At 37.7% G+C, this 27937-nt stretch overlaps 1 protein-coding gene across 1 annotated transcript in view; it reads left to right on the top strand.

Moving 5' to 3' along the window:
• Nucleotides 1–27937, top strand: part of furina (furin (paired basic amino acid cleaving enzyme) a) — a 72044-nt gene that overhangs the window by 28457 nt on the left and 15650 nt on the right. The window contains exons 3-8 of the mRNA XM_029497570.1: nt 6717–6815; nt 12006–12101; nt 14482–14610; nt 14829–14905; nt 22825–22913; nt 27095–27267. Of these exons, the coding sequence (XP_029353430.1) occupies nt 6717–6815; nt 12006–12101; nt 14482–14610; nt 14829–14905; nt 22825–22913; nt 27095–27267 (663 nt within the window). The remainder of the gene's footprint in view (nt 1–6716; nt 6816–12005; nt 12102–14481; nt 14611–14828; nt 14906–22824; nt 22914–27094; nt 27268–27937) is intronic.

The raw sequence follows: 27937 nt of genomic DNA, 5'->3' as shown, positions 1-27937 counted from the left end.
TGAAGACTTTTTTCTGCATCTTTGCAGGCTTATGGAGGTATGCAACCACCAGGGGGTAATTCCCAATGAACAGTGTGAAAAATGCTAGGAGTTTCTGAAAAATATCAATCAATCAACTGCACCATTGATCTTTGTATATATTGAAATTGATCCCAAAATTTGTTTGCTTTTATTTCTTTGGATTTTTTTTCACAATTTTCTAGCCCATCTGAAAAAGATGACAAATGAATTTTGTACACATATAGAATTTGCATTTGTTCAGTACAATTGGAATTTAATCGTTGGTCCAGTGATGAGTAAAGCGTTTTACTCATCAGCCCCCTCTAGAAGACCACAAATTAGGCAAGCTGTTTTTTGTACAAATTGTGCCTGAAGACTTTGCCACATTGCACGTTGTATTGGATTAGTAGTTTTCAAAGTTGGCAGAGGTACTGTAGCTACTTGGAAGGTGACTACAGGAAAATAAATTTAAATGTGTTAAATATTTATGACAGTAAAATCGTACTGGAGGAAAAATGAACAGTGCTTTAGTACCACAACTGCAGTCAGTAGATATTTTATTAAGACAATTAAAATGATACACAGGACAAGCTGGGCAGTGGCAAAAGGAAGAATATTACTGTCTGTTGGACATCAGTAGCAGTTGAAATGTCAGATTCAGGAAATACTTGACTAAAAGCCAAATTGTGTGCATGTGCAATTTTTGTTTCTTTTCAGAAGAAACATTGATGAATTCAAGACAACCTGATTAGTTCATTAAAAGGCTCATCTGTGACAGTTAATGCATGAAAAGCCTTTCACAAAGTCACCTCTCTGTTTGACAGGAGAGGAGAGCAGGAGCGCATAAATTAATATCTGTCTTTCTATTTTACAGCTTTTGTCTGGATAGGTAAATTATATTTCATATGATTTAGGGCCACTGTTCATAGAAATGATTCAAGCCCATTAGTCTACAAATGGTCAGATCCGTTAACACCAATATTAAAATTAAGGTCAGGCTACACCAACTTTTGTAACTGTTGCCCCACTGAAACAAAGTTACAGAATCTTATTTACTCTTTTGCAAACCTGTCCCAAAAGAGTGAAATTTGAACCAAACTTTAAGGTGCCAGGCATGTAGCTCTGAGAAACTGCAGGAGTTTGAGGTGAGTAAGCTGATTTTATTTGAAAAGAGCTCCTGCTGATCTTAGTATTTTCAAAAACACTCATGCGGAGGTCATACCAGTACAGTGTCATAGATCGGTTCAGGACAGACCAATTCTTTAAACTTATGTCTGACTCCATCCTGAGGCATGCCAGTTCAGTCCTGGGGTGGTGGTGCTTATGGAGCTGAGTGTTCACTCATAAGCTCTTCATTCTTTTTATCATGTCAATACATTTTTCTTTTTGTCAAACTTGGATGACCAAAAAACAGCTGAAGAGAAATAATCACAATGATAAACAGACATCCATGTCTTAGTTTATCAGATCATTGGTCATGTCGTCCTAGGGGAGTGGGGAACCAACAGGGCACTGGGTAGTTGCCTTTATAATTCTCAAAAGTATAGACTTTTCTATGATTTATTGTTATTGTTTTTACAAACAGTAAACTTAGTGTTCGGTGTAAGGATTATCTGAATCTGTGCGTGGGTTTTCTTGTGCTTATCCGGCTTTACCCTCACAGCACCACAAAGACCTCGCTGTGAAGGGTTAGTCATCTGAGGACAGCTCTCATCAACCCGTGAGCTAACAGCCCTGCAGCAGTTCTGCCATGACACTGTAAACTTTTTTACACACTCCATAATGTTGAAAGGTGCTGCAGTTGAAAAGCAAATGCGTCCCTCATTAGCTAAAGCCAATTGCTCACAAGAACCATGCTAATAAGAAACTACTCTGTTTGTTTCTATTTATTACCAATTAGAAATAAGCATGTCTCCTGTTGTATTTTTATTAAAATTTATTTATACTCTCAGAGGATTACCATTAATATAAGTAGTATTTCATTTAATTGCATCAGGTCATTTACTATTACAATTATCATGTACCTGTAAGTTCCATAACACACGATTGTGTAACAATACTGCAAGTGTCATTCCACCTCATACACCTCACTTCAACATCACTATCCAGTTAGCTTACACTATTATAACAACTATACAATGGGGCTATTGTTGGTATATTGAAACAAACTTCATCACAGTGGAAATCAAGCAATGTAACTTATTGTTTATTGGTTTAATGCTTTTCTTTCAGTTTGGACAAGAGTGGAAATAAAAGCAGAACATATGACAGTGGCTGCATATAAAGCTGGCTGTGAGGCTTTTTAATTGCTGTTGAAGGTTCATGAAAATGTGAAGACACAGAAGTAAAGCAAATGAGAACTTAACTTAAATTACAACAACAAAAACATTTTTTATGTGAGCCAACTACATGCAAAGAGATGAGAGCGAAGTGGAAGATGTGCTTGCATCAAGATGGATCCCCTCAGGCTTTGCGACACTGCAGACTTAAACTAAAAATGACAGTTTGATTTGATTGGTGAACCACAATGATGTGGAGACCAGGTGAATTAGAACAAGCTGAGGTGAGAGAGAGCTCATTGTCTGCAAACTGAAAACCACATGGCAATCTGATGTAAGCAGAGCATTTGGTGTCCAGATAAGAAAAATGAAAACTGAACAAACCTTCATTCATTCATCCATTTACTCATCCTCTGCCGCTTATCCATTTCCGGGACGCAAGGGGCGCTGGAGCTAATCCCAGTTCACATTAAGTGAGGGCGGGGTTCACCCTGGACTGGTCGCCACTCCACTGCAGAGCCAAGCAACGACTCACAATCATACTCAAACCTTTTTAGAGTCACCAATTATCCCAAACATGATGTCTTTGGTTGTTGGGAGGAAAACCACACAGGCACAGGGAGAACATGCAAATTTCCAGAAATTGGAGAGTCCCCAGGCCCAGGGACTAAACCAGTGACCTTCATGTTATGGGGCTTCAGCGCTAACCATTATGGTGCTATGCTGCTCTGAACGGACATCATGAAGTAATTTACAGCAGAAAATGAAACATGGATTTCAAACTTCAGAAACTTATTTTTGATTGTCTGAGGATGAAGATGAGTTAATTGCATGATATTGAAAAATCCCTCAAATCATGGCTTTTTGCAAAATGTGAACCTCAGCAATGTCACCCTTCTGACACCTTCTAATTAAATAATACCTAATGTCCCTTTTTCTTATGCTCAAAATTTGTCACTTACCCTGAATGTGAATTTTATATATATATATTAAATAATTACACTGAACACTTAATCCGAAACCTGTAGATATTGAAGTTCTTTTCTCAGCTGTGCTCCCTCTTTCAATATCCTGTATTTCTTGTTTAAACCGCTTGTTTCTTTTAAAACCAATAAATGGACTGATATCACTTCTTCAGAACAATTGAGGCAAGCAGTTGACCCTGCCAAGAGTTACAATGTGTGTTTACTGTATAAACGCAGTAGACCGGAATGTGGCCAGCAGCTTGCTGGAAATGGACAATATGTTGATGAATAAGGTTGGCTAGAGTTGGACTAATAAGGCATCATAAACGTAATAGTTTATTACTCCATGCTTTAGATGTATTTGGACAAATATTTTACCTACATCAGTTTATTGCTCCACATTGTAAAAGATACCAAAATGGTTGCGCTCATGTTCTGCTAAAGCTTATATGCAACATGCATGCTAAACAAACCTGAAGGTTAATGAGTAAGCAGAGACAGAGGGACTTCTGTTGGCAAATAATAAAGCGGTGAAAACAATGAAGAGAGAATATTTAATGACTAAGCATAGTTTGGCAAAAAGAAAGAGCAGCTGTGCAAACCCATTTTAAGGTGTGTGGGGCAGCTTGGTTTGATCTGCCTTGTGTTAAAAGAAACTGCTGGTTATGTGCAGCTGCTGCTGTGGTGGTCTGTGCCCCTCTCCTACACATTCACCGCAGTGAGTAATTAGGCTCTGGCCTCATTATATAAACAAGTTGCTCAACTACAGGGCGTCCGTAAAAGTCTCTTTACAACTTAAAAAATATATTACAAAAGCAAATGGACAGACAAATAAGTGGAAATTATTCTAAAATGAGGAGGAGATATTGAAGTTTTTTTTTTGCCTCATTTAATCCAAATGTACATGGGCACCATTAGTTGCATGAAGCACATCAAGACGGCACTTGATTTCTTGCCATGCTCACTCTATCATCGCCTCATCAATGGTTGCAAAGCCATCAGCAATCTTTTGCTTTATGTCAGTGATGCCCTGTATCTTTGTTCCTTACACGCCATATTTAACATAACCCCAGAGGACAAAGGAAGGAAGAAATCTGGGGGGAGTGATATCTGGTGAATGAGGTGGCCAGGAAAATGGGGCCATCCCTTCCAAGGATTAGGGTTAGGGCATTTACCACTACCTATTTCATCAACAGGGTACCTGAAAGACACAAATGTAATGTGATTAAAAACTTTGATAACCACTGAGTACATACGACAAATCTGATTTAAGATATCTCATCAATTGCCCTTGTAATAATTTTTTTTTAATTGTAAAGACTTTATTGACACCCTGTATTCTGCCTGTGCAGGTTCCATTTTTTCAATTTATCTCAACTTACTGATATACAAAGGAAATATGGTCACATCCCACAAATGAAATACAGTTAAACGTCAGAACTGAAAAGAATTGTGTCATGTTTGATGTGTCTGTACTCTAACTGCAATAATAACGTCTTCCCCAAGTGTAATTTTCAAAATCCACAGGCTTTGTTCTTGACATTCACAAGTCCATATGGAAAACAGTTTAATCATTTTATTGCAGTCTCCAAACCTCCTTCACAATTTGTTGCCAGACATTGTTTGGCTCTTTGTAAAACAAAATTGTATCAACAGTCACTAGAGATCAGAAACCAGACCTCAGGATAACTTCTTTCCCACAAGGTAAATTTGGCAAATGGGAAGGGGGCACACAGGCAAACAAACCAGCAGACAGTATTTTTCCACTGTCTGTTACCGTGCTTTTTAATGAAGTTGATAGATTGATGCTTCGATTCAGTAATAGCCCACTTGGCGAACACCAGTTAAGCTTGTTCTGCTGTATCAGTGCCCAGTTTATCACATCAGCAGTGGTCACTCACAAGACCTGAATACGTTTGTTTCCACATCACTTTTCCATCTCAGCGTCTTGGTCTTATCGGGAATGGGCCTTTTTACCCCAGTGGAAAAAAGGTTAAACTCTGCAGGAACAATGCAGTCCTGAGATTACATGGTTCAAGACATGCGCTCTTAAGTGTTGGTGCTGATTACCAGATGATTGAGCTGCAGGGTAGACTTTAACAGCTCTAAAATTGGCTTAATTTGGTTCGGCGAGGGAAGGGTGGGTGTTTGTTTGTGTGGGTGCATAATTTGAAGCAGTTGAGCAGTTTTTAAGGTGAGTGACATTTGTCCTTGTATTAGTCAATGCCAAAATCTAATGACAAATGCAGCTGGAGGTGTAGAAATAAGTTGGCTTCATCTCCCGCAGATAGTGATTATGTTACCCAGCATTCTTCTTTGACATGTTCCAGATGTTTTTGAACTCTCTCATCTTGATTGTTGATACTTTAAGGTGTGGAGACTAGCAGAGAAATGTTTTCCCCAGTCGTCTAAAAGTAAAAATAAATGGTTCATTTAGAAAGAAGTGGTTTGCTTTAATTGTAATTTTCTGACGGATTTGATATCTAGCTCTCAATATGAAAAAGACGTTACCTGTCTATGTCTGAGATATCATGTCTAAGAGAATGTACATGACATAAGCTATAAAATGTTCAATCAATAGGTCTCCTCAAAAACATTAGCTATTAATTAGCCATCAATGTTAATGTCTAAGATTATCTTTTCGTTGGTGTTAGATTTTTTTTTAATGCCATGCTTTCCTTTGATAGGTGTTTTACCTCTCAAACCTTTAATGGGCCATCACAATAAACTCACTACCTAATCTAAATGTTATCTCTTTCAGAAAAGGGGCTGACAGTTTAGCCAATGCCTTTGAATTACTGTTTTATTCCCTTTTATAACCTGTGTTTTCGCCTTAGTCTTGCTCTTTAACGATTTCACATATTCCCTCTCTGACTAAGACACACAAAGGCTTGTGGGGGTTTCCACATCTGAGCTTGAATATCACCGTAAAGTGTGCCCTCCCTCTTGGTTACTGCTTCTCTATTGTCCACTGGCTTTGTGTGCAGGGTTTTTTGTGTCAGCCTGGCTGGAACCAGCCTGTTTACTGTGATTAAATGGGAGCAGAGAAGGTTGTTTGGGGGGGGGTCCGAGTGCAAAGTACTGTTGATGACAAAAATTTGACTATTTCTCCTTTAGTTTTTTTTTTTTCTACACCAGATCTCCATGTTTTTATACAGGCCACAATTATGTAACCTCTCTGCTGCGAATTTCAGAAAAATTATTTGCCAGAGGAATTTGTTAAACCTATAATAGCTGATCAGAAGCATAGAAGCGGTACAAAAATAAAAGGTCATACTCCTGGCTTTAGCAGGAGGTGAGCCCCAGTTTGGACGGATAAAATAAATGAGTAACTGTGTGTGTGTGTATGTATTTATGAATATATAATAAAATGGCCCAACTTTACTGTCGTCATGTGTGTAGACTTATGATAAAAATTACTGAGACTTAAATGCCCTCATGTGATAACCAATTAATCTGTTTGTCTTTCTAGGCATTTGGTGATTATTATCACTTCCGGCATCGTACGTTGGTGAAAAGGTCGCTTTCAGATCACAGAGGGGCACAAGTTCGTCTACAAAAAGATCCAAGGGTAAGAAGTTTATTTAGGTGGTCTTCAGTTTAAGCACTGTGTCTTAATGAATGTGGGTGAGGTTTGTTGGTTCAGAGTTTGTGGCGGGAAGAGAGAAATCTAACCGAACCAAAACCAGCTATATTTTTATCTTGAACATATGAAAATTACAGAGTGATAGTGGAAAGTTTGATCAAGGTGTTTGTAAAATTTCCAACTGGAGCTGGAAATGCAAGTTGGATAATTATAATACATTAAAAAAATTGACAAGAACTTGGAGCTGAGTTTGAAAACAGATTTTCAAGACAAAATCCAGAGACTGGCAATGTGCCACAATCAAACAACACCCCCCCTTTTTTTTTTTACTTGAATTTCTTTGTGATCCTTAAACAATAAACAAAATGAGTATTTTAACCTTGATTGATAAAATCGTGGTTTTAATGCTGACTGATAATATCAATAATACTGATCATCAAGGGTCACCATTGTGTTTTTGACATATTGAAAATATGAGTGGGTCTCCTTTATTAAGAGAGCTTTAGGGAGTCATCAGCCTCAGAAAGCAGCTGCTTTGAAGATGAAAGTAATTCTTTTCATTACAGAATTTGTAAGGGATTTCAATGAATTGCTCAATCAATAATTTCATTGTTGGTAGCTCAGATAAGAAGTACAATAGAAAAAAAGGGGGTAAACAACAATCTTACCGCAAAGAACCAAACCCTTAGTCTTCTCATTCATCTCTTTATGAATGACTTTTTCACGACCACTACATCCTCATATGCTGTCTTTCCTTTTCCTTCAGTGCTTGAAGGTGAACTGGTTCTTTGCTGTGCTTTCCCATGATCTAAATTGAAAATACATATTTCTGTTTTTATCAGGTTTTTTTTTTTGGGAGTTAGTTTAAATATGAGTCCGTGTCATGCCTCATTGGGAAGGACAAAGGGAAGAGTGTGTGGTTAACATTCATGGCTGTGGGAACACAGTTTGGAAAACACAGGAAATTGTGAAGTTGAGGGGGGAGGATGCGCTTTAGAAATTACTTTCAGTCAGAATAGTCTTGAACCTTTAAGAATCTTAGATGGAAGAGAAGGCCTGATGATGTTTTTGAGGCTTCGTAACTACTAAAATTAGTAAATTGCTCACAGCAAAGACCATCTAACAAATTTCTACAATGCTGGCACAATTTCCATATCACAGTTTTACTTGAGCACTTTCCTAATTTTATATAACTTTTTGTATAATGCCCCAAGCTGGTCTGTGTAATATCTGTACACAGAGGTCTGTTTGTGTATTATTTTGTCAGGGGGTTGATGAATAAAAACTCATCTTTTCATCTTTTAATGCTTCTTTGGTCTGTGACTCAATAACACAAGAGCTTTCATTATCCTTGACCATGCTCACATGATGTGCAGGTAAGGAATAGCATTTAACAACTTCTGCTGGGTGTTTCCACCCTTGTCAGAAATGGTCCACCTCCCTTTTTGGGATTTCCTTGAACACTGGAGCTCCATTTCCTGTTGTTGAATTCGTTTTTTCCCACAGCACCTCTGAGAAAGTGGAGCATAACAGTTTCAGGTCCCTTTGGTCTGTTCACACAACGTCAGCTTAGCTCGTCAGTACTAATTTTGTATCATGTTTTATTCATTTGTTTATTTAGGCAAAGGAGTTTTCCGAATGCTGCAATGAAATGAAATAATTACCAAATTCCCTTGGTTTTTAATGCCTAGACTCTCTCCTATCTGCACGTCAGCACATTTGTGTTGCTGTACGGTAATTAACAGTGTTAATGGCTTTTTAAACCAGCTTATCATTGCAAATTCAAATCATGTTTGCATCAGTCACATAGTTTTTCTAAAAACATTCAAAAAAATCTGTAAAGGAGAGATTTTGAATTCTCGAGAGATTGTCCCAGCAGCTTTTTAAACCGGTGATCGAGCCTGAACAAAAGGCTCAGTAAACTCTCTTTGAAGAGTGTCTAATTGTCGACAAAAGCAGTTGGACTTCTGCCAGATCTCATAGACTGGCTAACAGAGCCCTGTTAATAGGGCCTATTGAAGACTTAAAGTGAGGTCTATCTTCTACCTCCATGCCTCCCACTGTCTCTGGTGTTTCATTCTGTTGCCGCTTTGTTTGTTGTTCAGGGCAGTTGGCTTTACGTCATTGTTTTTGTTGGGTTACTCTATAAAGCAGAAGCAATGGGACAGACACAACAGAGCACTGAGTTGCTCCCGGAACATTGAACTTCACCGTTCTTCTATTTCCAATTTGATTACCGTGGCGAGAATAGCAGCAGCTGAAACATAAAAAAGCTTTAGCATAAATATAAATTACATAGCTACTGATCTGTGCTGTAATTGAGATTATGCTCTTTTCTCAGAGGGCAGATGATATGTTTCTGTGACAAAATAAGTGGGGTTGGAATTGTATTTGTTAAACAGAGACTACCTGAACAAACCAAACAGTCTGTGTGTCATTAGTTCTGTACTTGATCGGTCTGGATATTTAAGATAGACACAGGTTTTGCTTTTGAAAGCCCATATGTGATGAAAATGCTGTTTGTCAGCCTCTGGGTCTCCATGTTCTGTCACAGACATTTAAAGAATTTCAAAAGACTCTTCACATGAAAATAGCAAAATACAAAATATAAATATTCATTGTCACACTTCTGACAAGAGTAACAAATATGTTATTATGTCATTATGAGTTTGGTGGTGGGATAAAAATGACTTGTGTTGTTATTTATTTCTCATTTGCCCTGAATATTTCAAGGAAGTGTACATTTTGTTGAAAACGATGAAGACTTTGATCTCAAGCTTAGTTTAACATTATAAGTCCATTTCACTGGACTGAAAATGGCATGTTATATCGTATGTATTAGTACTTTTTTTTTTTTTTTAATTATTATTACTTTAAGCTCCTGTTTTAGTTGCAACCAGGAAAACATCTTCTTGAACACATTAAATAGTGTGGAGAAATAATATCTTTCCAAAATGCTGACAGTATAGTGGTAATATAGTGACAATATGCTGCCACTGTCTGTTGTCTACAGCTGAAAGGAGCAGAAACTGCGGCTACTTACAGTAACTGAAATGTCTGCATGAGTCTTATTCAAGCAGTCAAGTTCTTACATCTTAGAAACAAACATGTTTAATTTTGATTTAACCGCAGGACAAATTTCTTCAGTGATACTGTTTTGGGTGCTATAACTATCTTGATTAAAAAAATTACAGCGATGCCACAACAATCAAACTATATGTATGTTTTTAAAAAGTAGCCTAAAGTGTTTCGATGAAGTTATAAATATACACACTCAGTGAATTCACTCCTCGTTGGCATTATTTTCTCTTCAAGTTTTTTACTAGTCTTTCTTGGTAAAACTAGTAAGATTTCTGTAACATTTCCTTCACAGCTCAAGTGAGGAATCTACAAAGGCTACACAGTGCAGTAAATACTGCGTGGTTGTGTATATTATGCATAATTTCCTGTGTTTTTGCTTCTGTAATGTTTGAACAATCAGTCAGCATGGAAATACCACAGGGACTGAATATCTATGTGTGAAAACCAGATATTTGAAGTTTGCAAAGCAAAGATGAAATTGAAAAAGGGGAAATCTAATTCACTGCTTAATGACGCAAGAGAAAAACTATTTTTATCTGACTGAAAACCCCCACTGATGACTCGGCTAATGAAGCTGAATTTGGTTCCTTTATACAGTTGAATAATTCTCAGTCTGACTGTAGAGATCCTTTTCAGTCCATTCTGCAGTCCATTCCAATAAGCTTCAGCCTGACTTACTCTGACTTAGACCCTTTTGCTCTTTGAGGAGCATAGATCTTTCATGAACTACCTCTAGCTGGTTCGACGTTGGGTGATCTTCTCTGTTTCCCCCCACAATGTTCTTCCTTCCTTGAGTACCGCCTCGAAAGACCTTTTCCAGCTGTTTTTAGGTCTTCCTGGCTTTCTCTTCCCCTGGGGATTCCAGGTTAAGTTCTGCCTGGTCGTGTTGCAGGATGGCTTTCTCAAGGTGTGTCTGAGCTAGCTCCATTTCCTTTGTTTGATTTGAGTTTCAATTTGTTCCTGTTGTGTGGTTTGCCAAAGCTTTTCATTTGTGATGGTATTAGGCCAGTAGATTCCCAGGAAAAAAAAAAAAAAGCCTCAGCCACTGACTCTAAACTGTCCTGTCAATCCCCCGCTCTGTCTCAAACTAAATAATTTATGTACAAATATGCTGTGAAAGAATGAGTGCGTATGCCTCTGGTGATTTGATTCTCTCAATCTAAACATTTTATATGGATTAACATGCATATTGATTTAGAATATAATATATTTAGAACATATTGATATGCTCCTTGCTGTTGGCTGATATGGGCTGATATGATGGCATTCATAGAGACTGGTATCGTCTCAGTTTGACAGCTAATGTGACCTTCATCACTTCTGTCCTCTTTTACTTTTGTGTCTCTAGTGATCTGCAGAGGGAGAGAGAGAGAGGTGTGCTGTGATTTGGTTGACCTTCACATTGGGTGTGCTGTCCTTGCAGCAGGCAGTTCTCTGTGGTCTTTCTCTGAGATATTTTTTTTGTTCTCGTCCGTCCAGACATTTTGCTGTACAGGAACCACAGTTCTACAGAGGGAGTGAGATGCAGGTTTATTTTCACTGAAGGCAATCTGCTTCTGTCAACACTTTCTGCAGGAGCTCACGTATTACAAAAGCCTCCTGCACACTGAGCTGCTGTCATCTTGCCACACTTGTGCTGAATTTGTACCCCTGTGTGTATCAATAGATTGCATATGTGTTTGAGTGTGCCCAAAAGCATAATAGATTCTGCTGCATCCCATTTTACCCTCATCCAGAAATTTTAATTAGTCTGGGGTTGCACTGGAATTCATCAGTGAGACTCATTAGTGAGTCCACGATACCCTTGTGCCTCTAATCTCGCTCTGTCTGCTGACATCCCACTGAGAATTTGGGTCTCTTAATGGATTTAACATGGTGACCATAATATCCAACATTCAAGTATTTTTATTTATTATTTATTTAGTACATTTTTATTTATTTATTTGTGTGTGTGTTTTTTTTTTAATTTATTTTATTGTGAGGAAAGTTCATGGTTGTAGAATCTTTCCTTGTTGAACATCATCTCACGTTCTGGCTTGCGTTACTGACCTCTTCATATGGTTTTTTTTTTGTTTTTTTTTTTTTTTGGCTCAGGTCACTTGGGCAGAGCAGCAGGTGTCTAAACAGAGGAAAAAGAGGGACACCTACCAAGAGCCTTTGGATCCCAAGTTCAAAGACCAGTGGTACCTGGTGAGTATGAACAACAAAATTCAATGGCGAAAAAAAGAAAAAAAGAGTATTTGTGTATATCTATGGGACATAATTCTCTGCCTCACACTGTTTGAGCCTTTTATCCACCCAAACTCAATATAGATAATTAAATTTAGTGCTGCAAGTCAAAAGACAAGTCTACATAAATCCAATACACTGTATGAAATTATCTTGTGAGAGTTGTTTGCCGAACAACATGCACATGGTCAGTGATTGGCTTTTTTGTAATATTTTATTTTCAGATTTTGAAAATAAAATATTTCATGGTCAGTGACTGGCTCGAGGATACGTCTTTAATAATAACATACTCACACAGAGCAGCTTTTTAAATGAAAAATTACATGTTTTTAGAAATTGATGGTTCATTTGGGTCCACAGACAGCATGACAAGAAAGAAGATCGAAAGAGATTGAGATTATCCATCAATTTAATTCAGTTGGTTGATTTTGCACATTTGACTTGAAGAATGTCAGTGATACCTTAGCCAGTTAAAAGTTACAACCCCTTAGATTTTCTGTCCACTTTCACCCTTTCTTCAATTATTGTGAGGGTGCTTCTGGCAGAAGAAGAGTCATGCTGATTGAAAAATTTAATTGCATCACCACTTGTTTAGAATGTGTATGCTTTAACAGACTCTATTCCTCCATGTGTTAGAGTAGTTGGTGGCACCTTGACATGCAACTAAGGAGATAAAAGCCTGTTGTTTGGTTGAATCAGTGTTACTAGATCTAAGCAATTCAGCCTTGCACAAATATTATAAAAATGGGAATATTATTCCCATGTTTGTGGTACATATACATATGGAATTCTTATGGTCAAACTTTTATTTACTTGTCATTAAAAAAATCCCAATAAAGGCCAGATATATCGACACTGTTAGCCTGATTAATTAATTCTCCATCAATACAACTCCTTTTAAAGAGTGCCTTTTATAGAGTTATGGGTCCTGCATGAAAAACCTAAAAAAAAAAGACTCACTTCTGTTCGTTGATGTATTGGCACCTTGAAAACTGGAGCAGTACCTTTGGATTCTCAGATCCTTCCTATTAATGGAAATGCCTGAATGCCAGAATGCTGGCATGAGTGCAAATGTTATGTGAACATCATAGTTGTTACCAGGAGATTAGCATGATTCCACACTGGGCAAACATGAATCTGTGGTGAATCAAATGTTATGTGGATTAATCTTCTGTTTTCCAAGAAATGTCTGTACCATATTTAATAATATTTCATGGCAATTCCTCCCATAAGATATTGATATATTTAATATAGTTCTGATATATTTCTGAACTTAAATGTTGGACTAGCCAACCAACAAGACTAATCTCAGTCTCCTGTGCAATGCTGTTGCGATGATCGAAAAACAGAAAGAAAGGCAGTTATTTGTAAACTGAGTTATTGTAACTGTTTTCTTAACAGTGCTGTTGGAGGCGTATTTTAGATAAAGCAAGAGCTAGTGATTCTGTCGAAATAAGTACTCCTTAAATTTTCTACTGAATATGTCATAGTAATTTAGAAATTATAGTAATATAATTCCTCATTCTCTCCCATTAATGAAAATGAAAAAAATTAAAATGCTCATTAAAATTGAACCGTGAACGCTACAGGAGAGGTGTGTCTGTTGGTGGATATCTTGATGGATTGGCATTAATGATAATAATCTGCTGTTAAAGTAAATATGTATGTTTTTCTTACATGTGTCTTGATTATGAGACAATGTATTTTTCCCTGAAGAAATATATATCTGCTCAAGATATGCAGTGGAAAGTTTGACATCAAGGAGTAAAGAAAAAAACTTTACTCTAATAAGACTCATAAAATTTACTTTACTTGCCAAGCAATATTCCAGATGAAACCTTGCACTCTCTCTTAGATTTATTATTCACTCAGTGTGTTAGGCACAAAGGCCTTTTTCAATCTGAATCACCATTGCAGATCGCAACTTTCAACTTTAATTGATTTTCTTCTTGATTGTCTCAGGGCCATTCAGGTTACAAAGTTTTGGAACAAACCTCATCCTGTGTGATAGAATATGTTAGTAAGTGTCAGAAATCTGAGAATAAATTGTATTGGATGAAATAGACACGTTACATTTAACCATTGGTAACCTATCGAAAAAGGAGAGCTTTAAAGAAAGAGCCAGACATGGATTTTGACAAGGTCAATTTGAAAGTCAAAAATAAATCGAAAAGCATGCAGAAAAATAATTGTGAGCCCAAATCCAGTTTATGCTTGCGTGCGTATGGATGAAGATATTTAAGAGGAGAGTAAATTTCGTTGAGTGCACTGCCTTGTTATCACTTAAGTGTCTCTCAGATAATTAGGTTCCATCTGAGTTATTTGCTTTTTCCATCCTCAGTACAACAGCAACCACCGTGACCTGAATGCCAAAGCTGCGTGGCAGTTGGGCTACACAGGTAAAGGGGTGGTGGTCTCCATCCTGGATGATGGAATAGAAAAGAACCACTCTGATCTGATGGAAAATTACGTGAGTAAAACCCTCTGATGAGCTCAACCACAATGTTTCATGGAGAAGCTGTATTACGGTAGCTGCTGAATGAATGAACATAACAACAGAATTAAGAGAGCAGAATTTAACATTGTCTCACTTTCACTTTGACTATCTCACTTCTATGTGGATAAATTGTAAATTGTTTTTTTTAAAAGCTTTATTCTGTGTGTGACTAACATCTTGTCTTTTTCAAGGACCCGAATGCCAGCTATGATGTGAATGATGGTGACCCAGATCCTCAGCCTCGATACACACAGCTTAATGATAACAGGTAGAGAATCCATTTTATCTTATAGAAACTGTATCTTAACTTTTAGTTTTTCTTTTTTTATTGCTTTACTCTATCAGGTAAGGTGTGCATACTTACCGGCCAAAATATATTTTAGAAATTTTATAAATTTTATAAATTTAGTAGGGAACTATATTAATGACTGTTTTCCGAAGCTGTTAGCAGAAATTAAATTTTTATTTAAAATCTCATGCCATACACACATGGCACACCAGTATGTGTAAACACAACATGCGCACGTGCATTCATATACATTCTCTGATGGCTTAAATGTCATTACCATCAACTATAATCTCACCTGTTTCAGACAATTTACTTGTTTGAATTTTACTGTGTACAACAGCAATAATTTATTAGTGAAGCAAGCATGAGTCATACTTTATCAGCCAGCCAATGGTGAGTAAACATATTATTACCCACATTTGGCGAGTGGCGGGTTCTAATTTTAAACCCCCACCCTCGCTTATTTTTCCAGCTCTTATCTCCAGCCTCTGTCTATATCTGCCTCCCTTAATTAGCAGCAATTGGCTGATGCCATGTAGCCAGTGCCATAAATGCTAGAATAGCTGTGCTAGTTCAAATAAAAATGCTTCAGCAAAATTAATTCTCATTCGAATTGATGATTCTCAGTAATGTATATGTTATAGGACTGGGTTTGGATAGGATGGCCATGACCTGCCTACTTGTAACCTCAGTTCTGAGGCATCACATATAAGAAAATTTTCAAAAGACAGTAGCATCTGGAGTTTGTTTTCTTCCAGAGATTTAAGTTTTCTCACGTATGGTTGTTTTGTTGTTGTTGTTGTTGTTGTTGTTGTTTTTTTTTTTACATGAACCTAACCCCATCGCCGGTTTGCAGATTTCCCGTGTCCTCTTAAAATCACAGGTGCCACCAGGGCATTTCTGGAGCTTGGATAAGTAGAGTCTATAAACAGTAGGATTATGTGTGAAGAAAACAGTTTTATTGCAGTGTCCTCTGCAGAGAGCATTAGGAGTTGTTTTCCACCACAGTGATGCCTTGCAGGGAATTGATTGAAATAAGTTCATCAGCATTAATGGAACAGGGAAAATCTCTTGGTTCTAGAGGGCCACTGCTTGTCTTCCTTCATTCCCTCCAGCTGCCTCTCGTCTGACTTTAATTTCTGATTTACTTTAATCTGCTACTTGTGTGCCGCTGGACTCAGAGAATTTTTTTTGAATCTGGAGGCTCAATGATTAGGGATGATAGGCAGAGACGATTATAGTTAGGCATGGATAGAAATCAAATGTCCCCAACTCAGACAGGGACCCAAAGTAGTAACTATCATTATGGACACCAGAGAGGTAGAGTATCAGAATGACCATACTCTTAACTATGCCAATGTGGTATCAACACCTTGAAGGCTTTATTAAGCATATATAAGGTGGAGGCTGATTGTGGAGGGCAGGGGTGTCCACACTTTTTTGGCTTGTGAGCTATCTTTTAAATTACCAAGTCAAAAAGATCTACCTACAATAAAAATGCTAAACACACACACACACACACACACACACACATATATATACATATATATACTAAGTATACCTTATATTTACAATATATGGTTTTGTACCTTACATAACAGCATGAACCTGTGTGGCACATTTACAATTCTTTACAATTCTGTAAATTTTTGGCATTCATGGAGGAACGGTATTTGGACTTAATAATCTTCATGTGGGAAAAGGCTGACTAACATAAATGAGCCGAATAATGCAGTCAAGAAGGTTGCACCTTTTCCGAGGTTTGGGTACTTGGTCTACCTCCCCCACTAATTTTTAGACCTTTTCTTTTGTAGAAATAAATTGGAAACCGCTAACTAGTTTGCCTGAGTTTTGCTGTAGCCCACGCGGTTTATCCACGTGTTAACGAGAGATGAGATCTCAGACTGACTGCACTGTACGTCAATCAAGTGGCAAATGCCACATTGAGGATGGATGATATGTTTTTTTTTTTTTTTTTTTAATGCCATGCAATCTACCCACACTACCTATGCGATTGACGTATTGGGCACCACTGGTGTAGGGCGTGTAAAATTATTTTCATCCCAAAAAAAGGTTTAGTTGTTTGGGGCAGAATCACACTAACAAACAAGTCGGAGTCATGGATCAACATTGAAGCAGCTGTCACTTTCCTCTTCAGCTGAATTGAGCGTTTTTCAGATTCTGTGCAGTTGGCTGGGACTTTTTTACACCACTTACAAAAACTCCAAAAGATGGAATTTCTTGTGTAAGAATGTGGGAGAATATCCCTTTGGTGCAATTCCACAGATCTACAATCTATGCCAAAGCACGCTTAAGCTCTTCTGGCAGCTCACTGTGGCCTTGTGCCCAGCTAAGACACCTACTATTGATATTTCCTTCATTTTGGCTCTACCGCTTTCTCACCCTTGCTCACATTTCCCCTTATCTCTCACCGCTCAGCTCTCCGTGTCTTACTTGTGCCAGGGCCAAATTGAGGGAGAGTATGTATATGTTTTAAAGTGTGTATTTGAGTCAGTTTCCCTCACTTTATAGTGGGCTGTTGCTAATACATGTGTAAACAACCTGTGGGAGGGTATGAAACTGCATAAGGCTGTATAAGACTGTAAGTGTCTGTTCCTGGTAGAAAGTCGAACTCTGTTCACCTCCTATAAAGCAGCCTTTCTTTCCCAACATATGGGCAGCACCAAGGATGGCTCAGTAGCAATGTGACCATTCACCTTATGTTTATCTAAGACAGCATGGGTCTAGATGTTTCTCTTTCCAGGGTTACCTCTGACTTGTGTCAGGACTCCAAAAGTCAATTTTCTGGCTAAAAGGGCAAATGTTTTGCAGAAATACCCTGCTCTTTGCCCTCTGATTCTGCTTCAGAAGTTGCTAAAATAATTTGAACAATGGCAGTCAGAATGACACTGTTCAACATGTGATGTTAATGTGCAGAAATGTCTTGATGATGAGGATGCATGCAAAGGGAGACCAAGATATGCATGTTAATACAAGACCCCATTGCAGGTGAACATCATATGCTTATTCAGAAATGTTAATGAATAGTGATGAATAAAAGGGCCCATTTAACTCCAACGGCAGGCTGGTGAACTACTAACAGCCCTTGCATTAATCTCTCTGTAGAGATTTACTTAATGTGTCTCTTTTTACTGTGGTCTATAAACATCACGAGACCTTTTGTTGTGCAGGTCAGCTCATTAGTAAACTGGCAGAACCATTAACACACTTAAAAATAAGCAGAGAAAAACTGTTGGTTCAGATTTACCTTTAAGGTTCTGAACAGTCCAGAAACTAATGAACAGCAAATGTCACTTTCAACATTCTGAACCTCAGGGATTTTTTTAAAAAAGTAATTAAGCTATTGAAGGAAAGAACAGCAAGCTAATAAAAGCTGTTTTGTGGCAGATTATAAATATGGGCGATAACTGGGAATCTAAAAATAAAACTATCAATGCAACATAATCAGAGATCAAAGAATGTTTTTAAACAGTGTCATTGTAATGCTAAACATTATAGTCAGAAATTAAGATATCAAACTGATCCAAAAAGAATAATAGTTTGATATTGTAATTTTATCCCCCATGTTTTTCTTTTTGATTACATCCCATCTTTTTGTTACAACACTTTATATGTGTCACAATCTGCAGGGTAGGACCTTGGAGGACTGCACAAGAAAGCCGACATATGTTTGTGTAACCAGGCAGAAAAGATTTTTATGCCTTTTCCTTTGTCCTACTGCTCTGTTGGCTAGTTGGGTCATGGTGAATACCATCTTTCCAGCTGACACACTTTGGATACATCTGTATGACAATAGGGTGTCTCTTTGGCTAGTCTCCAGAAAGAGGCTGCTTACATTATTTTTTCTCAGTGATAATACTTCTGCAAGCTGTCAGTATGAATACTGATCACACTGTGGGTTTGAGGCCTGCAGCCAACTGTAGCTGCCGTAACCCAAGTTGTTTTTGCTGTAATCGAAACAAGACTTTTCTGAAATTGCTTTGTTCACTGTGAGCTCATGTTATTGTCATTACATCTAACAATCCTCAGTTCTTGCACAATTTATCAGAAAGACTGTTTTGAAATGTCTTTGAAAATGATATTCCTTTTTCCCCCCAAGAATCTATAGAGAGTTCAGTCAAAATTCTCTGGAAAGTTTTCCACATAAAAAGTGCATGTTTTTTTTTGGTTTTTTTGAATGTATTGATTTGAAAACTGATGGTGCAACCACATAGTGTTAAATGGACAATTTGATCAATGTTTTTAGTGTGGGATTGTATGAGGTAAGGAAAGCAACTGATTGTGGATTTGATTAGTAGTTGTGGCCTTGTGGAAGCTTGTCAGACATTGGCTGTTGGAGTATTCATCGCTCACATTAGCCATTGAAAGGATGACATAAGGATAGCATAAAGATACATCTCCATGAAAGCAGCAGGAGCTGAAATACATTCAGCAAAAACGAAATGTATGAGAAAACTTTGTTCACAAATAATGCTTGTGAACAAAGTTACCAAAGCATTTGCATTGGTAAATGTAGTTGTTGAGAAATGGCCGAAACATTGCAGGTTTTTGAAGGGATGTTTAGAGCATTAGAGTGCTTACCAGAGAAGATTTTGAGTGTGTGCCTGAGAGTCGACCTCTAACTGAAGCCAGAGTCTGCCCATTAGTCAGGGAATCTCTTCGGCTGATAATTAATGTGTGTGACTTGTTAACAACTGATTCAACAATGATGTTCTTGTCGTGACAGGCAGCTCTTTGTTGCCACAGACAATGCCTTGGAATGGTGTTACTGGCACACTTTATGAGGCAATCTTCAGTGCTGTCCTGTCATGTCTTAAGCCTCTTTTCTAAACCCTGGGTTTGGAGGTTGAATCCAGGTTTAGTTTCACATTGTTCCAGTGTGACTGGCAGAAATGTTTTCATACAGCCAAAATGAGGACATCCAGTTATGCCTTGGCCTCATTGTTGGAGAATTGGTTGTTCCCTCAGGCATCACATCATGACTGATCATCCCTTTAACAGACAAACTCACTAGGCTAGGTTTCTAATTAGATTTGAAATAATTCTGCATTTGGGGATTTGGGCTGTAAACTATTAAACTCAGGTGTCATTTGTAAATGTATAAATTAATTGGAACAAGTTTAATGAAGCAATGTAATGGCTTAGGGTTGTGTAGGTGTCTGGAGGTAATATTACTTTGATTAATACTGTCTTCTAAGGTCAAAGCAGGATCACTATTTTCTGTTGTATCTCCTGTAAATGATTTAGCCATTTCAAAATTTTTAAAACAGGTTATATTTTAAAGCCATGTTTATATGCTTGCAAAAATTTAAATGCAATATACTGTTCATATCATTCAGAAAATTTATCTCCAACTAATTTAGTTTTAAGAAAATATAAAAATAATGTTTCTGTTTTTCACATGATAGACACCTTTTTTGTGTGTTGATGTAAAGTTTTTGAAGACATCAGCTTTAGATTTGGAATATTGGAGTGGCCATTATTCACAGGTGTATTACATTTTATGGCCAAAACTAGGCAAAAGAAAAATCTGCTGATTATTCAACAATGAAAATAACATTAGTTACAACACTGACTTTTGAGGGTGCTAAACTCCTAAGATATATTTGTGTAGACTGTGTTCTGTAGACCATGATGGCTAAAGCCTGTGCTTACAATATTCTCTCAACACCCAAACCTTAAAAATCTTGACTTAATAATTTAAAACAGTACACCAAAACAAGCTTTGACGCTGAAGGCCATTTACTGCACTAAAAATTGCTGATTTGATTAGCACAGAGCATTTGTGCTCACTAACTGCAAATTGATGCTGGAATGAAAATGCCTTTATGTGGAGACTCCCTTAAGCCATATACCTGAGACATGGATGGATCGAAAGAGTGAGGGGGAGCATTAGAAGTACATTTTCTCTTATCTATTTTATGATTCCAATGACAAAAACTGATTCAAGTAGGTCTTACATAATCTGCTTTAGAAACCTCTGTAAAAACATTTGTATGTCACGCATCAGTCGACTGTGTAAATTACTATAATGATTGTGTCAAAGGAAGATTGGTGGTGGGGGGGGGGAGCTCAGTTGATCACTGGAGGTATAGGTCTGTGCATGCCTAGCATCCTGCTGCACACACCTGAGTTACTGCTTATCAACAGCTGCATCACAAACAAAAATGCTGTATTGGGACATAAGAATTCAAGGTCAACATAGTCATTGCTTCCAGGAATGTTGAGATAAAAGTTCACTGGAAAATTGTTTGACACTGACATTTCTTTATGCATGTGTGTTTGTTCATTAAGTTGTTGGTATTACCCAGCGGTCTCTGTCACCAGTTGAGCATGCTATAGCTAAGCCTCTGATTCCTCCTGTGACGCATCAGAAACCTGGTGCCAATGTCGACTGTGTTATTAACATAACCTTAAACCTGAAAGCTCATTACCATTTCAAAGAGGATGATTTATGATTACAATGTTTGGACTCTCTGTCTTTCTAACTGTGTCTTTAAAGAAAGCAGGATTCCAATAATTAATAGAGTTGGTCAAAGAAAAGTTGACTACTCCAGAATAATCTTTGATAAAATGTCAATATCCTGGCAACAGACATGTGGCTATGTTTTAACAGTGTAAAATTAAGTGATCTTAACTTTGTGGTGCAAATGCTTTCATCTGTCTCCATATCACTTTTGCTATTTTAAAACTACAATAAAAAAGTTGCTACCTCTTGAAGTTGGTTCAAAATTATTGTGTTTAGTTGATTAACAAGATAAGTGTTTTGGGTGTAACATGTAAACAAACCAAATTAGGGTGCCATATCCCACCCTGTGATCATATCACAATGTTTCACTCATAATTAGATTGCATCTGTGGTTAGTTCGCTAGATATTGTGACTGACCAGGCTGACAGAGATGACTATTTTGTGCTCATCACCAGTTGTAAGAGAGTCTGCTGTGTCAGGAGAGGCTGTTCACTAGGGATGTGTTTTGATTTAAGTTTTTCCGCTCTCACTTCCTAGCCAAAGTATCCTAAAGTATCCACTGTCTCTGGATGTTGCACAGTGTTGTCCAGGCTCCAGCATTCATGTGCTGGGAATGGCAGCAATCTAGGGGGGATTTTGCTAGTTTGAAGGGCATATCCATCTGGCTGACCAAGGAAGTGCATCAGACGGGAATATGATGATCAGCCTGTCAGTAGAGAGTTATTGGTTCTCCACACTGCAGTACTTGCAGCTGCAATTTAATGCAGAGGCTTAGGCTTAATGAAAGACCCATTGTGAAAAATAATGAACCAACTTCACAATTTTTTCATCTGTACAATGGCAGTTTGTTGTCTTTGTAAACTTTTCTGGGAACTCCAAGGATACTAGTGTTAGAGCAGAAGATAATGTACGTGGCTGAATGTTTTGGATAAATGGGAATCCAGATTTGTTTAAAAGCCAAGCCAAGAACCTATCTTCTCTGGTTCGTTTTGTTTCAGTCTACAGGTCAGATATGGTACTGGAAGGTAGGAACACAGTCTTTCACAAGCCAGCATTGTTGGGCAAGTGCACCAACTGTGGGTGTATATATAAATGGATAACATTTTAAAGGAAAAATTTTTAAATTCAGAAAGATTTGAAGATGTAGCAAGGTCCTTGTTCACAATAACTTTGTGTGATTAATTGAATTCTACTGTAGGGATGAACACTTTTTCTCCAAAAAATATTCCCTCATTTGGTTTTGAATGATTGAGTTTCAATACTACCTAACATTCCAGTCAAAATTCTCTGATAACAGTAGGATCGGGGTTTGATCACTGTGATTCATCATAAGATCCACATTATTATCAAAGCACTCACTGACCCCTGAAGAGATATTTTCCTAAACTGTCCTCTCTTTCCTTTTAGGCATGGAACACGATGTGCAGGAGAGGTGGCAGCAGTAGCCAACAATGGGATCTGTGGAGTTGGTGTGGCCTACAATGCCAAGATTGGAGGTATGGCCAAACAAAAATAGGAATTACTGACTTAATGTCACATATGAAAACTTTATTTCAATCTCTGTTTTCTGTGATGATTGCCAGAATAGCTGAAATACTTTTCAGTCCATTTCCCAGGCACAGCATGACATTGAATCTGCTACATGGTTGTGTTGTGGACTGCTGTTAGGTTGTTAGTGTATTGGTTTTGCATGCGGAAACATTCTTTAAGAAGCCCAGTGATGTATAATGTCCGAATTGGTGTAATGCTTTAGCTTTCAGACAAATGGCATCATTGTAATATTACTTGATCAAACTGGCTGATGTGTGTTATGTCTAATATTATGTTTCCTGAAGTATCTACTATTAATTTGTAAAAAATGTTAATTACTTTTCATAAGTAGATTCTGTACAAAACCAACTAAACTCCAACAAACACAAAAAGTTGAGCAAACATGTCTCTGACGTTGTCTCAACAAAAACTCACATATTATAAGAAATAGTGATTTAAGGAACAGCTTTATACTGCACATATACAGCCTATATATGTACATGTATAGATTATACAGATGTAACTCGAAGGTTGCCGCTGGAGTCTATGAAGAAGTGAGAAATGAGACAGAGCTCCTGCCCAAAGTTTGTCTTTATAGTTTATCTAAAGCATAACACCCACTGTAAGATTTGTTTTTTGAACCTCTTCCTCTAACAGACTGGAGTCAAATTATCAGAGGACGTTGTCAAGTTCCTTTGCTGAATTTCTGTTATGTCAGCTCTGGCTGTTCTCAAGCGATGCATGCGAGGCTTGATGGTGTCGCTCTAGCCAATGAAATTTCATCACCCAGTGCCTGCTGCCACCATTATGTGTATGCAGAGTGTTGGATGCTTTGATCTTCCCCTACTTTGATTAAAGATATAAAATATAGACCAGATAAATGTTGTGGTAATAAAGTAATTTGGATTTTGGACATGGACTGTTGGACATTATAGGAATATAAATGGTCTAAAAGAGGACTTCTTAGTTTTTGAGACAGAGGAAAAAAAACAGACAAACAATTGTGAGACAAAATTAACAGTTTATGTTGAAAGGCACAAACACACTATTTCTCTCTTCAAAGAAGCTTCCGTGGTGCATATTTTATAAATTTACAATGTGTTATTTTTTACTATTTTTTCCAGCTTGATTCCAACATTGAGGAGTTGAAGTTAGTTTTTGTTTTGTTCACAGTGCTAAATATTTGTAAATTTATTCGTGATTGCTTTTTTCTTGTTCCTTTGCTGAGGGAGTGATATACTTTGAGTCTGATCAGGGTGTCTTGTCTGGCTTTTTACCTCTTTGCTTCTTTCAGTAGCCTCAAGCATACTTTTAGTTGAAATAAAATTTGAACCGTGTCCGACTAGTGCCATAACTCTTTATTATTGTAAGTCTATATTACCATTCCGGATGGCAAGTGGGAATCCACCACATGGCATTCAGCTTTTCAAACATAAGCAGTAGGATGTATGTGGTCATGAAAAAGGAGCTGGCAGTGGCTGATGTGTAAAATCGAATGGGCTTTTATCCACGCTAATCAGAACACTCATAAGCGTGCATTGTGTTAATGCTTTACTGTGGTTGTGCCAGATCCCTGTGCTTGGCACAACTGTTCCTGCCTCAACACTCAATTTCCTGGTCAAAACAAAGTGTAACCAGTTAGTGCAGTGCTTTTTGTGCTATAGTGCACTCTGCTAGCTGCCAAGGAAATCATAAAGAGAAGTACAGAAGAAATAAACCCCACGACTAGACAAACACAAACCAGATCCACCAACTGCCACGTCTTTCCGGGCTTGTTTTTTTTTTTCCTTTTTCTTTTTTTTTCCATTTTTAAATTTTATGTACTGGAAAATGGATAAATAGATCATGGTGGTCAGGGTGATCCCCCACTGAAATGATAATGACCTTTTGTTGAATATCAAACTGGACATGTGCCTATTGCACTCGGTTCAGCAAGCACCTGTGCTGGAACATTTGGGTAAACAGGATTTAATGGACTGGCTCCTCTGCTACTGGTTGTAAAGTTGAATTCAACTCAACTTCCACCACAAGCAATGCAAGCAAAGCCTGTGATGTGAATCTGTGAGTGCTGCATAATCCTCTTTTTCATCACTACAACTAAAACAAAGTTCATAAACCACAAAGAATTTCAGTGGTCAAAGATTCGTCTCACTTCAATCTCACTCAAGGCAGTGCTAGAGCTCAGACACACTTCATTGACATTGATCAGAATTTACAAATGTTGGGTTTGTAAGTTTTCCCTGGCAAGAGGTTCAGAGACCTTGCAATTCACTTAACATTAAATTAATGCATACACAGCATAAAAACATAAGAGAGCACAGATTGTGCCTGTCATACAATAGCTGGAAGCACGACAAGCAGAAACCCACTCTTTTTAAAATCATAGCAGCAGGGCAAATGTACTGATTTTGGTGGTGAGGGAATATATATTGGAAAGGCAGAGTGCACAAGCATCTTGGCTCCTGCATAAGATCACCTGCCCCAATGCAGCATAGAGAACTGAAGCTCATTATTCACCCAGGAGACTCTCCTATGAAATATCTCCAAGGTATTTCCTAGCACAGACGGGCTGTCTCTAATTTTTCACTATACATAAGTTTGTGTAAAGATAATCCCACTGTTAAATTGAAAATAGTCATAGTTCCAGCGAAATTACAATAAATTAAACACAAGGTTGCAACATTTGTTTGCTCAGAGCTACTGTCTTTGTAAAACAGATGTTTATTTCACTTCTTTTTTACTTATCCTCCCTCTTTTCCCAACTTTGACTTGTTTAGCTTAACAAGTTCAAACTTTTGGTTAAGTGTATGTGCTTTCTTCATGAGAGCTGAATGAGAAGATTAACAGTTTCATGTCTCTGATTTAACAATTAAGGTTGGCCTTTGTGTAAAGCTAACATATCCTGTTTGACAATGTTTTTTATTTTGTTTCTAAAAGATGCAGCAAATGTACAAAACAACTGATTGATACTTTCTTCAGTGAATCACATGACCCTCTTAGAAGAGGACAGAGGTTCAGGCTGCTGTGGAAACAGTTCAGTGCTTATTTGATGCCTTTGGAGAACTCATTCAGACACACCTGATGCTTGGTTACTTTAACCCATATATTGCAGCATGGAGTAATTTGACCTGCACTGCTTCAGTGGGGGGAAAATTAGTTGTGTTTGCATTGTGTGAGAGAGGAAGAACTCTTTTGCAAGAAAAGCATCTGAATTAAAGCAGAAACAATTAGAGCAGCTCACTGTCTGTATACCCACTCAACATAATTTTGTCTGTGTTTGCTGTATGTTTAATCTCTGGCAGAGCACTCTACCTGCAATCATGTCATTATTTTTTTTAAACCAACTCAAGTGCCAAAGTAAATCAATAGAGATGATGCTTGATTTAATAATGTAAGAGCGGATGAAAAAAACAGTGAAAATCAACAGCATGTGTTGCAAAAATACACATAGACACTTTGCAGCATCCTAAGCAAGTGTGTAACTATGCAAATCAAATAGCAGCACAGCAGCAGTGCTGAGTCTCTACACACATGAATCCCTGCTGAACATGAGCACAAAGTCAAGTGAAACTACAGAGCAACAACAATATGAACCACAGCTCTGAGCTGCAGTCTAAAGGAAAGAGTGATAATCTCTTTCTCTTTCCTGCAGAAGTGTTTGTGTGTCATTGTTGTATTTGATAATAAAAAGACTCAATTTAACAATGCAACTTGTATGCTGTATGCCTGTAACATCATTGGAATCATAATGGTTTAAAAAAGAGAAGCAGAATCAACAGAGTAAAAGCAAAGATATTATTTTAATGTCATAAATTCACACATTTTTGTCAAAATCTGTTGCCTACAGGGGTTCAGTTGTGTTATATACAGCATACCCAATATAACTTATACTAGATCAACATGAGAAGTGTCAACTAACAACAAGACTGATAGGAGAAAAGTATACCTTTTTAAATGAAATATGCAGTAATTGCCTTTTCCCTAGTCTTAGGCTAAGTTGATTTCAGTTGAAGAGTTTCACATTGAAGCGGTTCATTAGATATTCAATACTATGTAAACTTTAAAAAATGAAATGCAAGCTCTAAGAAAAAATGTCTTATTCTGCCATGTTATGTTTGTACATTGGTCTTTGGGAACATGGCTGCAGGTGTGCGAATGCTGGATGGTGAGGTGACTGACATGGTGGAGGCCCAGTCACTCAGTCTGAATCCACAACACATTGACATCTACAGTGCCAGCTGGGGCCCAGAGGATGATGGCAAGACCGTTGATGGACCTGCCAAACTTGCCAAAGAAGCCTTTCTGCATGGCGTTACAGAGGTGTGTGTGCATGTGTATGTGACTGTTTGTGTGGGACAGAAATTATTTACTGTCTGTGTGTGGCTTCCTTTCAGCAGTTTTTAATTGAACTGTTCAAGCGTGAGAGAACACAAGCGGCAAGAACAAAGCCATTTCTGACCCTGACAATTATGAATGTAAAGGAATGTCCTCTAAAACCCACCAGTGAGAAAAATCTCCCTGGAAGAAGCAACACTGACAAAAAATATATATTCTTATTTTTTTAACCTTCATCATTAGATCAATAGTACTTCTTAATCTGCCAGCTCATCTTTTATCTCTGCACTCTTCAGTTGGCATGTGGTCCTTTTAACTGTGAATCAAGTTTTTCACTTTTTCACTTTACTTGAAAAAAGCAAGTAAAAAAAAAAAAAAAAAAATCCAGTCTGAAGCTTAAGGTACTTGACAAACATTTCTAATCAAAGGCTTACAGATACATGCCTAACTTATTCATGTATCAGAGCTTATAAGGGGGTAATTATGAAACCTAGCCTGGCTGCATCTAACAAAATGAAAAAATGAATGGTAACCAAAATGGCACCATGCTGTCTTGTAATCAGTCCTGTTGTTAGTTGCCGGACTTGTTTAATGCGTGTGCCAATTTGGGACTATATCACATACGTAAAGTGGACAAGTGAACAGATGAATAAGC

This window comes from Echeneis naucrates, chromosome 3 (genome assembly GCF_900963305.1).
Source record: "Echeneis naucrates chromosome 3, fEcheNa1.1, whole genome shotgun sequence".
Lineage (NCBI taxonomy): Eukaryota > Metazoa > Chordata > Actinopteri > Carangiformes > Echeneidae > Echeneis > Echeneis naucrates.
This window is presented reverse-complemented; position numbering and strand designations above follow the sequence as displayed.